The sequence below is a fragment of the Capra hircus genome (genome assembly GCF_001704415.2).
Source record: "Capra hircus breed San Clemente chromosome X unlocalized genomic scaffold, ASM170441v1, whole genome shotgun sequence".
NCBI classification, from domain to species: domain Eukaryota; kingdom Metazoa; phylum Chordata; class Mammalia; order Artiodactyla; family Bovidae; genus Capra; species Capra hircus.
Genome location: NW_017189516.1, coordinates 869,168 through 886,174, shown reverse-complemented (window position 1 = coordinate 886,174; position 17,007 = coordinate 869,168). Strand labels below are relative to the sequence as shown.

The 17,007-nt window shown below is 36.3% G+C and overlaps 1 protein-coding gene across 1 annotated transcript; it reads right to left on the bottom strand.

Annotated features, from left to right (window-relative positions):
• Positions 1-12,337: 12,337 nt before the first annotated feature.
• LOC102175103 (wiskott-Aldrich syndrome protein family member 1-like) lies at positions 12,338-14,260 on the bottom strand. The gene has a single exon (XM_005700628.1). It carries the CDS (start codon positions 14,258-14,260, stop codon positions 12,338-12,340), a length of 1,923 nt encoding a protein of 640 aa, XP_005700685.1.
• Between the last annotated feature and the right edge of the window lie 2,747 nt (positions 14,261-17,007).

The window sequence follows — 17,007 nt, the reverse complement described above, 5'->3', positions numbered from 1 at the left end:
CACCACATTAACAAATTGAAAAATAAAAGCCATATGATTATCTCCATAGATGCAGAGAAGGCCTTTGACAAATTTCAACATCCATTTATGATGAAAAACTCTCCAGAAAGCAGGAATAGAAGGAGCATACCTCAACAAAATAAGAGCTATATATGACAAACCCACAGCAAACATTATCCTCAATGGTGGAAAATTGAAAGCATTTCCCCTAAAGTCAGGAACAAGACAAGGGTGCCCACTTTCACCGCTACTATTCAATATAGTTCTGGAAGTTTTGGCCGCAGCAATCACAGCAGAAAAAGAAATAAAAGGAATCCAAGTTGGAAAAGAAGTAAAACTCTCACTGCTTGCAGATAACATGATCCTCTACATAGAAAACCCTAAAGACTCCACCAGAAAATTACTAGAGCTAATCAATGAATATAGTAAAGTTTCAGGATATAAAATCAACACTCAGAAATCCCTTGCATTCCTATAAACTAATAATGAGAAAGTAGAAAAAGAAATTAAGGAAACAATTCCATTCACCATTGCAACGAAAAGAATAAAATACTTAGGAATATATCTACCTAAAGAAACTAAAGACCTATATATAGAAAACTATAAAACACTGATGAAAGAAATCAAAGAGGACACTAATAGATGGAGAAATATACCATGTTCATGGATTGGCAGAATCAGTACACTGAAAATGAGTATACTACGCAAAGTAATCTACAAATTCAATGCAATCCCTATCAAGCTACCAGCCATATTTTTCACAAAACTAGAACAGATAATTTCAAGATTCGTATGGAAATACAAAAAACCTTGAATAGCCAAAGCAATCCTGAGAAAGAAGAATGGAACTGGAGGAATCAGCTTGCCTTACTTCAGGCTCTACTACAAAGCCACAGTCATCAAGACAGTATGGTACTGGCACAAAGACAGACATATAGATCAATGGAACAAAATAGAAAGCCCAGAGATAAATCCACACACATATGGACACCTTATCTTTGACAAAGGAGGCAAGAATATATAATGGAATAAAGACAATCTCTTTAACAAGTGGTGCTGGGAAAACTGGTCAACCACTTGTAAAAGAATGAAACTAGATCACTTTCTAACACTACACACAAAAATAAACTCAAAATGGATTAAAGATCTAAATGTAAGACCAGAAACTATAAAACTCCTAGAGGAGAACATAGGCAAAACACTCTCCAACATAAATCACAACAGGATCCTCTATGATTCACCTCCCAGAATTCTGGAAATAAAAGCAAAAATAAACAAATGGGATCTAATGAAAATTAAAAGTTTCTGCACAACAAAGGAAAATATAAGCAAGGTGAAAAGACAGCCTTCTGAATGGGAGAAAATAATAACAAATGAAGCAACTGACAAACAACTAATCTCAAAAATATACAAGCAACTTCTGCAGCTCAATTCCAGAAAAATAAACGACCCAACCAAAAAATGGGCCAAAGAACCAAATAGACATTTCTCCAAAGAAGACATACGGATGGCTAACAAACACATGAAAAGATGCTCAACATCACTTATTATTAGAGAAATGCAAAGCAAAACCACAATGAGGTACCACTTCACACCAGTCAGAATGTCTGCGATCCAAAAATCTGCAAGCAATAAATGCTGGAGAGGGTGTGGAGAAAAGGGAACCCTCCTACACTGTTGGTGGGAATGCAAACTAGTACAGCCACTTTGGAGAACAGTGTGGAGATTCCTTAAAAAATTGCAAATAGAACTGCCTTATGACCCAGCAATCCCACTGCTGGGCATACACACCGAGGAAACCAGAATTGAAAGAGACACATGTAGCCCAATGTTCATTGCAGCACTGTTTATAATAGCCAGGACTTGGAAACAACCTAGATGTCCATCAGCAGATGAATGGATAAGAAAGCTGTGGTACATATACACAATGGAGTATTACTCAGCCATTAAAAAGAATACATTTGAATCAGTTCTGATGAGATGGATGAAACTGGAGCCGATTATACAGAGTAAAGTAAGCATATACTAACACATATATATGGAATTTAGAAAGATGGCAATGACGACCCTGTATGCAAGACAGCTAAAAAGACACAGATGTGTATAATGGACTTTTGGACTCAGAGGGAGAGGGAGACAGTGGGATGATTTGGGAGAATGGCATTGAAACATATATACTATCGTGTAAGAATTGAATCGCCAGTCTATGTCCGATGCAGGATACAACATGCTTGGGGCTGGTGCATGGTGATGACCCAGAGAGATGTTATGGGAAGGGAGGTGGGAGGGGGGTTCATGTTTGGGAACGCATGTACACCCGTGGTGGATTCATGTCAATGTATGGCAAAACCAATACAGTATTGTAAAGTAAAATAAAGTAAAAATTAAAATTAAAAAAAATAAAATAGAAATAAAAAATAAAATAGCCAGGATATGTTAGCAACCTAAATATCCATCAACAGAGGAACATATAAAGAAGATATGGCACATACATACAGTGTAATATCACTTGGTCATAAAAAAAGAAAGAAATACTGCTATTTGCAACAACGTGGATGGACCTAGAGATTGTCATACTGTGTGAAGTAAGTCAGACAGAGAAAGACAAATATATCACTTATACATGAAATCTTTAAAAAGGTACAAATGAACTTATTTACAAAACAGAAATAGAATCCCAGATGTGGAAAACATACTTATGGTTACCAAGGCATAAGCAGGGGAAGGACAAATTGGGAGATGGGGATTGACATATACACAGTACTGTATATAGAATAGAGAACTAAAAAGGACCCGCTGTATGTATAGTGCAGGGAACTCTACTGAGTACTCTATAATGGTCTATATAGGAAAAGAATTTTAAAAAGAGTAAATATGTATGTATAACTGATTCAGTTTGTTGTAAACCTGAAAGTAACACATTTTAAATCAACTATATTCCAATAAAAATTTTAAAAATCAATAATGTACATTTAAAATTTGTTAAAAGGTAGCTCTTGTGTTTTCCACAATAAAATAAAATAAAGATAATTATTACAGATAAAAAATTATTTGTTATTTTTAGGCTTAACTACAAGGAATTATAATTCCCTTTTAAAGGCTTTTCCTGAAAAGTTTCATGAGAAAAGTTGCCTTCTTTATGCCAGACTTGGTGCAGAGACAGTGTTTTGCACTCTCTGAGGAGTATTGCAGTCAAGATTTCAGGCCCTCTGACTTGTCATGCTCTTTCACAGATTTACATGCCTACCTTGGCAACCTCATTCCTACTACTTTTATCTGAGCTCATGGGATCTCATGATGTTCAGAACTTCTGCTGAGACCTCCTTATCAGGGAAACCTTGAAGTTACTTTTATCCACTCTGATCCACTCCACTCCTATCCTTATGCTCTCACCCTTGCCCTTGCCTCCAACTTCAAGGTCAATATAAGTGTGGAGGTCTTCTGTTTGGGTCTCCCTCAATCGTGACACAAGCCACACATCTGTGCTGATACTACTGACACTTACCAGTGGGTTATTCGATGGGTAAAACAGAAAATGGGTAGTTGGCACTTCCTCCAACTTTAGCTTTATGCTTACATTGGGTTGGCCAAAAAATTCATTCAGATATTTCTGTACTAGCCTACTGAAAACTCAAATGAACTTTTGGCCAACCTAATATATTGCCATAAGTAATCAAATACTTAATTCTTATTTTTTTTCTGTTTTCTTGGTGTGTGCTTTAAAACTTTTCCAACTTCATTGAATTATAATTAAGAAATAAACATTATATATATTTAAGATGTATAATGTGATAGCTTTATATATGTATACATTGTGATTACCACAATCAAGCTAAATAATATATCCATCATCTCACAGACTTCCTTGTGTGTGTGGCAAGAACACATAAGATCTATTTGGTAAGCAAATTTCAAGCATACAATACAGTGTTTTAACTATAGTTACCTATACTGTACTTTAGATGCTGTACTTTAGATCTCTAGAACTTACTCAATTGGAATAACTGAATGTACCCTGAGAATAATATTCCCCTGTTTCCCAACCCTTCAGTACCTGGTAATCACCATTTTATTTCCTGGTTTTATAAGCTTAATTTTTTTTAGATTCTGTACATAAATAAGATTATGCAGAACTTCTCTTTCTGAGTGTGCCTTGTTTCACTTATAATAATGTCTTCCAGTTTCATCCAGGTTGTTGCAATAGCAGAATTTCCTTATTTTAAAGACTGAATAACATTTCAATGTATATAGATAGATAGATAGATAGGAGAAACGTATATACTAGGACACAATGTGATCCATAGAGATATCACATTTTCTTTATGCACTCATTTGTCCATGGAGACTTTGATTGATTCCTTAAGTTGGCTATTGTGAAAAATGATATAATCAATAGCAGAATGCAGATATCTCTTAAAGATACAGATTTTATTTCCTTTGGATATATACCGAGAATCGGAGTTCCTGTATCACATGGTAATTTTATTTATTTCTTGAGGACCCTCCATATTGTTTTCCATAATAGCTGTACTAATTTACATTCTTACCAACAGTATAAGTGTTCCTTTTGTATTTTTTAATTTTTTTTTTTATTTTTCCCCCAGCTTTACTGAAACTAAATCAAATTCTAAGATATTTAAAGCATGCAGAATGATGGTTTGATATACATATACATGGTGAAAGGATTCTTCCTATCAAGCTAATTAACACATTTATTAACTTATATGTTTAAATTTCTGTGACATTTAGGTTCCACTCTCTTAGCACATTTCAACTATACAATATAGTGTTATCAGTTATAGTCATCAGATTATACGTTAGATCCTCATACCTCATTCACCTTATAAATGAAAATTTAATTCCATTTACCAACCTATCTCTATTTCTCCCACTCCTCAGATTCTAGTAACCACTTTTCTACCCTTTGTATCTATAAATTCAACTTAATATAAATTTATTTATTTTATTTTATTTTTATTTTACTTTAGAATATTGTATTGATTTTGCCATACATCGACATGAATCCGCCACCGGTGTACACGTGTTCCCAATCCTGAACCCCCCCTCTCACCTCCCTCCCCATACCATCTCTCTGGGTCATCCCAGTGTACCAGCCCCAAGCATCCTAATTACTTTACAATATTCTATTGGTTTTGCCATACATCAACATGAATCTGCCACAGGTATACACGTGTTCCCCATCCTGAACGCCCCTCCCTCCTCCCTCCCTGTACCATCCCTCTGGGTCGTCTCAGTGCACCAGCCCCAAGCATCCAGTATCATGCATCGAACCTGGACTGGTGATTCATTTCATATATGATATTATACATGTTTCAATGCCATTCTCCCAAATCATCCCACCCTCTCCCTCTAGATTCCACATATAGGTGATATCATGCAGTATTTTTTTTGCCCTGTCTGGCTTATTTCACTTAGCATAATGTGCTCAGATTCATCCAAGTCATTGCAAATGAAAATTGCCCTCCTTTTAAGTTTGAATAATATTCCATTGTATATACCTATTCACCCACTGACAGAGACACTAGGTTGTTTCCCTACCTTGATTATTGTGAATAACACTGTTATGAACTTATCGATACAGGTACCACTTTGAGATGATTATTTCATTTCACCTAGCTGTTTACCCAGAATTGGAATTGCTAGATTATACAGGAATTGTATTATTAATTTTTTGAGGAATCTCCACACTGTTTTCCATAGTGGCAGTACCCATATACAATGCCTCCAACAGTGCACAAAAGTTCCCTTCGCCTCACATCTTCACCAATATATGACGTCTTGTCTTTTTTATAATGGTCATTCTAACATGTATGAGATGATATATCCTTATGGTTTAATTGCATTTTCCTGATGATTAGTGATTTTGAGCACCTTTGATGTATCTGATGTCCATTTGTATGTCTTAACAGTGTCCCACATGTTTTTCATAGGTTGGCTTCTTTTTTAATTTGTTTCAAGATATTTTTTTTTATTTCCCTTTTGATTTCTTTTGTGACCCATTAATTGTTCAGGAATGTGTTGCTTAGTTTCCACATATTTGTAGATTTTCTAAGCTTTCTCTTCTTGTTGATTTCTAGTTTCATATATCATGGTCTGAAAATATATTTGATATGATTTCAATTTTCTTAAATTTGCTGACTTGTTTTGTGCTGCATCATATGATATATCCTCAGGAATGTTCTATGTGTACTTGAAAAGAATATGTATTCTGCTTCTGTTGAATGGAAAGACTGTTAGGTCCATTTGGTCTGCTCTATTTTTCAAGTCCATCATTTTCTTGTTGATTTTCTGCCTGAATAATCTTTTCATTGTTGAAAGTTGGATATTGAAATCTTCTACTATTATTCTAGTATTCTCTATTTCTCCCTTCAGATCTGTTAGTATTTGCTTAATATGTTTAGTTGCTCCAGTGATGGGTGGGTATATATTTATGATTTAGATCTCCTTGATAGGTTGATCTTTTATCACTATATAGTGACTTTCCTTATCTCATTACTGTTTTTGGCTTAAAGTCTATTCTTTCTGATATAAGTATAGCTACCATGTTTTCTTTTTGTTTTCACTTGTATGGAATATCTTTTTCCATCACTTCTCTTTGTCAAAGTCTGTTTTGAAATTGATATGGGTGTTTCATAGGCAGCATAGAGTGGATTTTTCCCATCAATTCTGCCACTTTGTGGCTTTTTGTTGGTGAATTCAATCATTTTACACTTATTGTAATATTTGTATGTAAGTGTATAGTAATGCCATCTTCTTAATTTCTTTCTGGTTGTTTTGTTTCCTTCTCCCTTTGTCTCTGCCTGCTTTCACAAATTGGTTATTTTTTGTAGTATTGCACTCAGTTTCTCCTTTCCTCTTTTATTTGTGGGTGTACTCTAGGGTTTTTTTTTTCTCCCCCCTGTGGCTACTTTGTGAATCATCCAAAACATGTAATAGATAAAACAGTCCTTTTTAGGCCTGTAGCAAGTCATCTTCAAATGCTTAAAAAATCTCTGCCATTTTACTCCTTCTTTTAATTATTGATGCTATAATTTGTCTGTTTATATGTTGTGTATTTGTTAACAACTAGTAGTAGCTACACTTATTTTTACTAGTCTTTAATTTTTATAATATAATTAAGTGGTAAACACATCAACTATTAATAATGTCTAGTTACTGTTTTCTAAATCTATTTTTCACCTTCACCAGTGTGTGTATACTTTTGTATGTTATTATGTCATTGATTAGTGTGCTTTCATTTCAGGTTGAAGAAATCCTTTCTGCATTTCTTGCGAGACAGGTCTAGTGAGATTGAACTTTCTCAACTTTTGTTTACCTAGGAAACTCTTGTTTCTCATATCTGAAGGTTAACTTTAACAGATAAGGTACTCTTGGATGGAAATTTTTATTTTTCAACACTTTAAATGTGTCATGTCATTCTCTCCTGGCCTGCAGAGCTTTTTGTGTTTTGTTTTGTTTTCTGAGAAAACCACTCTTAGCCTAATGGGAGTTTCTTTGTGGGCCACTTTCTTTTCATCCCTGGCTGCTTTTATGATTCTTTCTTTGTTGATTTTGACATTTATTATAATGGCCATAGAGAAGGTCTTTTTGCACAGAGATAATCAGGTATCCTATCAGCTTAATGGGCTTGTAAGTCTAAGTCTTTCCCAAGGTTTGAGAAGTTCTCAGCTACTACTTCTTTAAATAAACTCTCTGTTCCCTTCTCCCTCTCTTCTCCTTTTAGACTTCTATTATTTAAATATTTTACTTTCTGATAAAATCAGATAGCTTTCATAGGCTTTCTTTACTCTTAAAATCTTAATTTCTTCTTCTCATCTAATTTCTAACTTATTTATTCATTCCTATCCTCCAAGTAATTTATTGGTACTTCCACCCGATCTACATTATTATAAATGCTCTCTATTGCATTCATTTCATTCATTGAATCCTTCAGCTCCAAAATTTCAATTCCTACATTTTTTTTTTATTTTAGTCTATGGTTAAGAAATCTCTCTGTTAATTACATTTATTTCTAATTTCATTGAATCCTATTTCAGAATTTTCTTGTAGCTCACTGACTTTCTTTTCAACAGCTATTTTCAAGTATATATCAGTTAGAGCACAATAGTCTATGATTTGGGATTTAGTTGCTGGAAATTATATTAATAATTATCATCTTATGATGCCACATTTTCTTGATTTTTTTCCCTATAGCTTCTAGTTATGCATTCTGATTCTGCATTTGAGGTATCAGATACCTCTTTTGTTGTTGTTTGGTCACTAAGTCATGTCAGACTCTTTCCTACCCCCATGGACTGCAACATGCCAGACTTCCCTGTCCTTCACTATCTTCCCAGGGTTTGCTCAAGCTCATGTCCATTGAGTCAGTGATGCCGTCTATCTCATCCTCTGTCACCCCCTTCTCATCCTGCCCTCAATCTCTCCCAGCATCAAGGTATTTTCCATGAGTTGTCTCTTTGCATCATATGTCCAAAGTATTGGTGCTTTGGCTTCAGCATCAGTCCTTCCAATGAATACTCACGGTTGATTTCCTTTAGGATTGACTAGTTTTATCTATTTGCTGTCCGAGGGACTCTCAGAGTCTTTTCCAGCATCACAATTTGAAAGAATCAATTCTTGGGCACTCACCCTTCTTTATGGTCCAACTCTCACATCCATACATGACTGCTGGAAAAACTATAGCTTTGACTATATGGACCTTTGTCGGCAAAGTGATGTCTTTTTGTCTAGGTTTGTTCATAGCTTTTATTCCATGAAGCAAGTGTCTTTTAATTTCGTGACCGCAGTCACCCTCTTCAGTGACTTTGGAGCCCAATAAACTAATATCTGTCAATGTTTCCACTTTTTCCCCATCTATTTGCCATGAAGTGATGGGACTGGATGCCTTAATCTTAGCGTTTTTTAATGTTGAGTTATAAGCCAGCTTTTTCAATATCCTTTTCCACCCTCATTAAGAGACTAAGAGTTTTTCCAAGAGAACACACTGGTCATAGCAAACATCGTCTTCCAACAACACAAGAGATAAGCTTTTATGTCTTTGATTCTTAGGTTGCCTATTCTGTGTTTTCCAGAAGATGGCACTATAACTCAAGTTTATGATTTCTCCCTTCTTTACCACTGTGCTGTTTTTGGCTATGCTCATTGTCTACCAGAGCTCTCAGGAGTTTACTCTTGCAGATGCACCTCAGAGCACATGCAAGAAGCAGCTAGCAGAATGGGAAGAGATGTGAGTCTAGCATTTAGTGTATTTGGCTATTGCAGACATGGTAAGAAATTCCCCAGTGATGACACACCCAGAGACATATGAGTGGATTTTTTACTGAGCACAGTTCTTTCAAGGTCATTTGAAATTCTTATCTGTCTCTTCTTCATTATCTTCCCTCCCTCCAGTCACGGTGCTCTCACCTTAGTACTTTAGATGCTGGTGGAGAAAATTGTATTTCTCCAGCTGCATCCCATCCAGTTGAAATAGTCAGACCCTCTCTTATGGTCCCGTTCTTTCACAGCAGGTTAGTCTCTACTAAATGAATCAGCTTCAATCAGGGCCTTTTGAAGGGTGGGGAGGTGTAAAGAAATTTTCTGTTACCACTTCATCTGGAATCAAACTTATCTTTGTTGTGGCAAAATGTGTATTTTTCTTGTTTATTTTTTTTTCCAATGATGTGTTGGAGTCTCCCTTCAGGAGGATTATTGTTCTACAAGTTCTCTTTCATGGGTGAGTGCTCAACATTTACCCAATCCTTGCTAAACAGGACCAAGAGGAGTCCAAACAGTCCTGTTGGTCCTGTTGGTTCTGCATAATGTACGGAGGTTTGTCTGTCTCCTATCAGCTGCACTGATGGATAAGATTCTTCTTGGTTCCTTTGGAGCTAAGTGCAAGGTCTGGAAATCCCCACAAAGTTGCCTTTGTTCACATATGGATACTTACTTTATTGATTAAAAAGTAGTTGTTCATAAAGGAGGAATGTCTTATGCCAAATTACTGACATCACTTTTAATCCATTTTGAGTTTATTTTCTTTACAGCTTAGGATAAGAGACTTGTTTTAGTCTTATTTCTGTGACTATACAGCTTTCCTACCAACATTTATTGAAGACACTGACCTTTACCCATTATACAGTCTTGGCACCTTTGCAGTAAATTAATTGACCATATATGCTATGCATGGGCTTATTTTTAGGCTTTCCATTCTATTCCATTGTTCTATGTGTCTGTTTTTATGCCAATACAATATCCTTTTTAATGCATAGTTGATTTACAATATTGCATTAGGTTCAAGTGTTCAGTAAAGTGATTATGCATATAATTTTTTCAGATTATTTGCTATTGTAAGTTATTACAAGATATTGAATATTTTATCCTGAATTATATGGTAAATCCTTGTTGCTTATGTATTTTATATATAATAATGTGTATCTGTTAATCCCATACTCTTAATTTATCCCCTCACTTTCCTCTATGGTAGCCATAAGTTTGTTTCCTATGTCTATGGGTCTTTTTCTGTTTTTAAATAGGTTCTTTTGTATTATTTTTTAGATTCCACATGTAAACAATGTCATATAATATTTTTTTTGACTTACTTCATTGGTATGATATTCTCTAGGTCACCCATGTTGCCACAAATGGCAACAGTTCATCTCTTTTTATGGATGAGTAATATTCTCTCGTGTATATATGTGCCACATCTTCTTTATCCACTCATCTTTCCATGGACATTTAGGTTGCTCCCATGTATTTGCTATTGTAAATAGTTCTTCTATGAACATTGGATTGCATGTATCTTTTAAAATTAGAGTTTTCATTCTTTTTCAGATATTATGTCCAGGCATAAAATTGCTGGATATTATACAACACTGTTTTGATTACTATGAAAGAATCTGAAAGCATGAGTCACTCTGTCGTGTCCTACTCTTTGCGACCCTATGGACTATAGCTCGCCAAGCCCCTCTATCCATGGGATTCTCCTGGCAAGAATACTGGAGTGGAAAGCCATTCCCTTCTCCAGGGGATCTTCTCAGCCCAGGGACTGAACCCAAATCTCCTGCATTACAGGCAGATTCTTTATCATCTGAGCTACCAGGGAAGCCATTTTGATAGCTTTGTAATATGGCTTTAAATCAGAAGATATGATGCCTCCAACCTGGTAAAAGCTTTTAAAGATTGCTTTGGCTATCCACCATTTTTTTTCTTATTAAAGTATAATCAATTTGCAATGTTGTACTAGTTTTTGGTGTACAGTAAGGTGATTTGAAGCCAATGGCTATTTTTTAGTCCTCATATTATCTTATCTTTCTGCAGCATTTATATAATTGAATTTTCCTATCTCGACATATTCATTCTCTGGATTTCTTGACATTGTCCTACTTCCCAGATTATTTATTCATCTCCTATCTATATGATCATTTAGCTTCAGTCTTGTCTGTGGACTCTTCACCTTTCCCATACCTTTAAGTTTTAGAATTTCTTCGAGCCCAGACCTTGGCTCTCTCTTTCATATTCTTTCCTTAAGTAAACTCATCCAGACCCATGAATTCAATTGACTTCCTAAAGTAATTTATTAAAACATACTCTAATATTATTTGATCAAAGTTATTAATTCTGAGTATTTCATTTTGAAAACCTTCAACTCTTGGTATAGGTGAATTTTTCTAGATAATAAAGTCACCTAAGAAATGAAATGTTGATTGTTCCTTCTCTTTGAGGTATATTTAGAACTATAAATTATATATTTTTACTGAATACATTCATGAGATTGAGATAGAGACTGTTAAACTTAGGAAAAGAATTACTTGAAGTAGAATATATACCTTTGGATAAATGCAGAATTTTGATATTTGTCCTCAAAGATATTTCTAAAAAACTAACATAAGGACTGTGTGCATGTGTGTTTAGTAGTTCAATCGTGTCCAAATCTTTGCAACCCTTTGGACTGTAGCCCATCAGGATCCTCTGTCTATGGGTTTTTCCAGGTAAAAATACTGGAGTGGATTGCCATGCCCTCTTCCAGGAATCAAACTCTTCCTGACCCAGGAATCAAACTCTCATCTCCTGTGTCTCCTGCATTTCAGGCGGATTCTTTACCTGCTGAGCCATCAAGGAAGGCCCAACATAAAGACTATCTATGTTTAATATTCAATAGTTTTAGTTTACTTGAGCAAATTAAGAAAACTGTAAAATATTTATGTTGGAGTATATGCTGACAGTTTTCTTGGAAAAAAATAGGAATACTGTTAAATTCTAAAAAGTAAAACATTAGAAATGACTTAAACAGAATAGGCCAATAGACATGTATTTTTACTTTAGTTGCATTTATTTTTTACTCTTCCTCCATCCAATCAGTCTCACTGTCTGATATACCAGAACTATATCCCATAGCTTTACGACGGATCAGGATGTGACTTTCTTTATTTTTAGGAATCTCCATTTTGACTTTGGGTGCACATTGTTCTTTAGTTTTGCATAGCAGAACACCTTTTCTTATTGCTTCCATCAAGGCCATCCTTGCTTTATTGATCATTGGTAGAGTTGATGGAGGAGAATGCTTAAAGCCAGGACAAACTGGAGTTAATGAAGATTGAGACACTGATAGAGCCCAAGGGCTTGATATGGAAGATGGTGACTGTACAAAGGAAAAGAGTGATTGTAGAGTGGACAATTTTGTTGACTTCAAACTTGATGATCTTGGGTGTGGTGCAGTCAAATGCCCTGTTGGTTGTGCAACTGAAGATCTTGGCAACTGTGCAACTGAAGATCTTGATGACTGTGTATCTAAACATCCTGATGGTTGGGCAACTGAACATCTTGGTAACTGGGTAACTGAAGGTTTTGATGATGGGATCAAAGATACTGATGTTTGTGGATATGAAGATACTGATGATAGTGGAATTGAACTTTGTAGTGTTCGTGGATTTGAAGATCTTGGTAATGGTGCAATTGAAGACCTTGATGTTGGTGGAACCACATATCTTGGTGGTGGTGGAAGTGACGATATTAGTCTTGATGGAACTGAAGATCTTGGTGATTGCACATCTGATACAGAGTCATTTAGATCTGTAACTGCAGCCCTCGATTGAATTCTAGGTGAAGTTACTGGAGGAGATAAAGGTGGAGGCGTTTCCTGATCTTCACTTTGTGGGACTAAATCATCTGGTATAAGTTCATAATATTGAAAAGGTTCAGGTGTTGGAGGAGAGAAATCTGTTTCAGGTGGTATAATTAGAAGAGCTGTATCAAGAGTGGTCTGCAGGCAATCAGGAGGTGGTGATGCTGCTGGATCACTGAAAACAGTTGGTGTAAGTTGAGTCAGGGAATGCATTACTGAGGAAATACTTGTCCTCTTTGAAGCTCTTAATACAGCTAACCAATCAGGTGGTAGTGGAGGTGGTGAATTGGGTGCTGTGGGACTCACGAACACCTCTGTTTTAAGACAAGTTCGAGATTGGGGTTGCAAGTCTTCTCCCATTCCAGTTCCATAATTGACGTAGGTATGTGAATTTTTCACATCTCCAGCTCCATGCATTGGCTGTTGTAGAGGGCTGGATAATACCTTTCCTACAGTTCTTGTTAGAAGTTTACTGATTTCACTAAATGGGAAAGTGCAAAATGAATTTTCAGCTGATTGATCTCCATATGAGTGAGAGGTCTCACCACAGGCATCTGTGATATGGTCCACAGTAATATTATCTTCTATCGGTTGACCTTGAGGCACACATTTTGGCTCATATGGATAATCTAGGTGCTTCTTCTTTTGCTTGACCTTCCCCCCCTTTTGTTCTTCACGCTCAGAATACGAAACAGGACAAACCTTTAAACTTTCTCTACCATCTTGGCAGTAACTAGCAGGCATAGTAAGAGATGATGTCTGTACACAGGAATCATGTTTTCCATACCTTTTAACAGATTTGGAAGAGTATACTTGCTGTGATTGAAAAGCTGTATTTTGAAATATCCTCTTTGATTTTCTAACTTGCAAGGACATGCCTTCATTTAGATCATCTTGGGTAATGCCATCAGTTAACTGGATTACACTCTGTTGTAAAGTGTTAAGTTTGAAATAGAGCCTATCAACCTCTTTGGTTAGTTCCCCAAAACATGTATTCAGTATATTTATTAGATCATTTACTTGTCTAGCTATATTGTTTAAAGACATCGGGGTTATATAAACTAACTCCTCTCGAATTTTTCTGGGCCCTGTTGATTGATTTGAGGGCCCTTCATCTTTTTCTTCATTTAACGACATTTCAGAACCACATTAGTTTACTAGGAAAAGTTGCGAGGGCTCACCTGTCTCACCTCTTTTGAGCATCTGCAACTCTTTTCAGACTCACTCCAAGCTTTACAGGGTTTTTAATTCTGCCGGCAACATCCAGCAATTGGCAGACGCTGCTTGTATGCAAGAATAAAAGCTCCTGCCTCCAGTTTTTGAGCAGTAGTAACCTGGCAACCAAGTCCTATGTCAGAATCTTAATATTGCACAAGCAGTGAGAGAATAATGCCTTCAAATCATTGCCACACCCCTCTGGCCCATCCTCTCTGGAACTAGTTTCACAAAGATAGAGACGAGCCAGGGAGAAACAAACAGGGTTACCACCTAACCTCTCATTTAATGTTTCTCAAAATATGGCCCTAGATATGAGACCATATTATCCCATGTGACCACCAACTTACTTCACTGACTTTAAATAGCATTTGTCTCTCATCCGATTCCAAAAATTATCTTACACTTGAAATGTTTGTTCTGAGCTCCTCTTGGATATCAACGTGTTCTCTTATTCTACCCACACCTATCTCTCCTCCCTGCATCTCTTATTTCTGAATACAAGTCCATCAATCCAGTTACTCATGTCCAAAACTTGGTGATTCACTTTATCCTTGACACTTCTCTATTTCCATATCCAGTCTACAATATGGGCAGTTCTATCTCAAATTATATTCCCCAATGTATCCACTTCTCTCCACCTACCTTACCACTAGTAAATTTCTCACCATCTTTGATCAGAATGATCAGAGCAGCCTTCTAAATAGTGTTTCTGTTCTTCTCTTTCCCTCTTCCAATCTATTCTCCTTCCTCCTTCATCCATATGTCTGTGCATCCTTCCATTCATCATCTATCAAAGTAAGTGTTTAAAATATTCAATTTATAAAGACCTCTAGGTAAGATGGTAAGGTATAGCTAAATGACAAAAAAAAAAGAAAACTCATCCTCAAAAAATAAATTATATGAACAAAAATGAATTTTAAAATGAAAAAGTAAATACTTCAGCACCATAAAAAAAAATAAGGGGCATAATCCCCTACCATGCACTAGGGAAACTGATGTCCAAAGATATGGAGACCAGGGATTTTAGGAACTTGTACACAACTTCTATTCACATTGCTTAAGGAGTGTCTTGATGATGGGGTTGAGGCTGGTATTGACTGGAAGAAGTTGGTAAGCATTTGGAAAAGTGTCACTCAGAACTACAATCTGTAGGGAAAGGGTTGAAAAAAGCAAATGAGTTTCCTGGGTGAAAGGTACAAGGTATCTCTCTCTCCTCCGTACTTCCACACTGACACAAGAGTTTTTTTTAAAAACAACTTTCCCAGACTCTCTAGCTGGGAGAAATATGGGAAAGAGAAAACAGAATGTCTTAAATAATCAGAGCTAGCCATGAAATTAAAAGACGCTTACTCCTTGGAAGAAAAATTATGACCAACCTAGATAGCATATTGAAAAGCAGAGGCATTACTTTGCCAACAAAGGTCTGTCTAGTCAAGGCTATGGTTTTTCCAGTGGTCATGTATGGATGTGAGAGTTGGACTGTGAAGAAGGCTGAGCACCAAAGAATTGATGCTTTTGAACTGTGGTGTTGGAGAAGACTCTTGAGAGTCCCTTGGACTGCAAGGAGATCCAACCAGTCCATTCTGAAGGAGATCAGCCCTGGGATTTCTTTGGAGGGACTGATGCTGAAGCTGAAACTCCAGTACTTTGGCCACCTCATGCGAAGAGTTGACTCACCAGAAAAGACTCTGATGCTGGGAGGAATTGGGGGCAGGAGAAGGGGACGACTGAGGATGAGATGGTTGGATGGCATCACTGACTCCATGGACATGAGTCTGAGTGAACTCCGGGTGTTGGTGATGGACAGGGAGGCCTGGAGTGCTGTGATTCATGGGATTGCAAAGAGTTGGACACGACTGAGCAACTGAACTGAACTGACTGAATTGGTTGTAACAATAAAATATTTAATATGAACATATACTACAGATAACTGCAAAAAGAGTGGATAGCCATTTGGGAAAAGGCACAAAGAAAGTATCAGTATAACTCTGTCTCCACAGCTGTGGGCTAATAGGGCCTTGGCCAGCTACCCCAAACTGCAAAACTGTAATATCATGGCTCCAGAACAAAGTATTATTATTATAAACGTGAAAATATACATTCAGTACTGTAAGGAAACAAAAATTGGGAGATAAACTACAAAAGTTTAAGAGTTGTGATTATGTTATTGTTTTCATTTTTTATAGCAAAAATCCAATAGATACCTAAATCTAGAGATAGAAGTTCAAATAAAATATAAAATTATAACTATAATAATTCATTTATTCTACAATGTTTTTAAAGTGCTACCATATTGTATTCACAGATTTCCACCCAGACATAAAAGCACATGCAAATACTCTGAGGCATGAATGAGACCCTGCAAGAGGCCCTGTGGCTAGGAAATGGTATGAGGTGAGATTTGAAGGATTTATAAATGCATCCATGCAAAAGATGTATCAGAACTGTATTAATGGTACAGATAGTGAGAAGTAATTTCATTCAAGGTGTATTTTGGAAAGGAAGAACAAGTTTCTGACAGAGGATATGGAAATACAGTGTAAGCAGTAAGCAGTCAGGTGTTCTGAGGAAAGTTTGGGCCTGCAGATGAGCGTTTGTAGTTGTTAGTGTATAAATGGTGTTTAAAGTTATGGAATTAGATGAAAAATTCTATAAAAAATTACACC

Coding starts and splice junctions, on each gene's coding strand:
- LOC102175103 (XM_005700628.1), bottom strand. CDS start 14,260: ATGTCGTTAAATGAAGAAAAAGATGAAGGGCCCTCAAATCAATCAACA.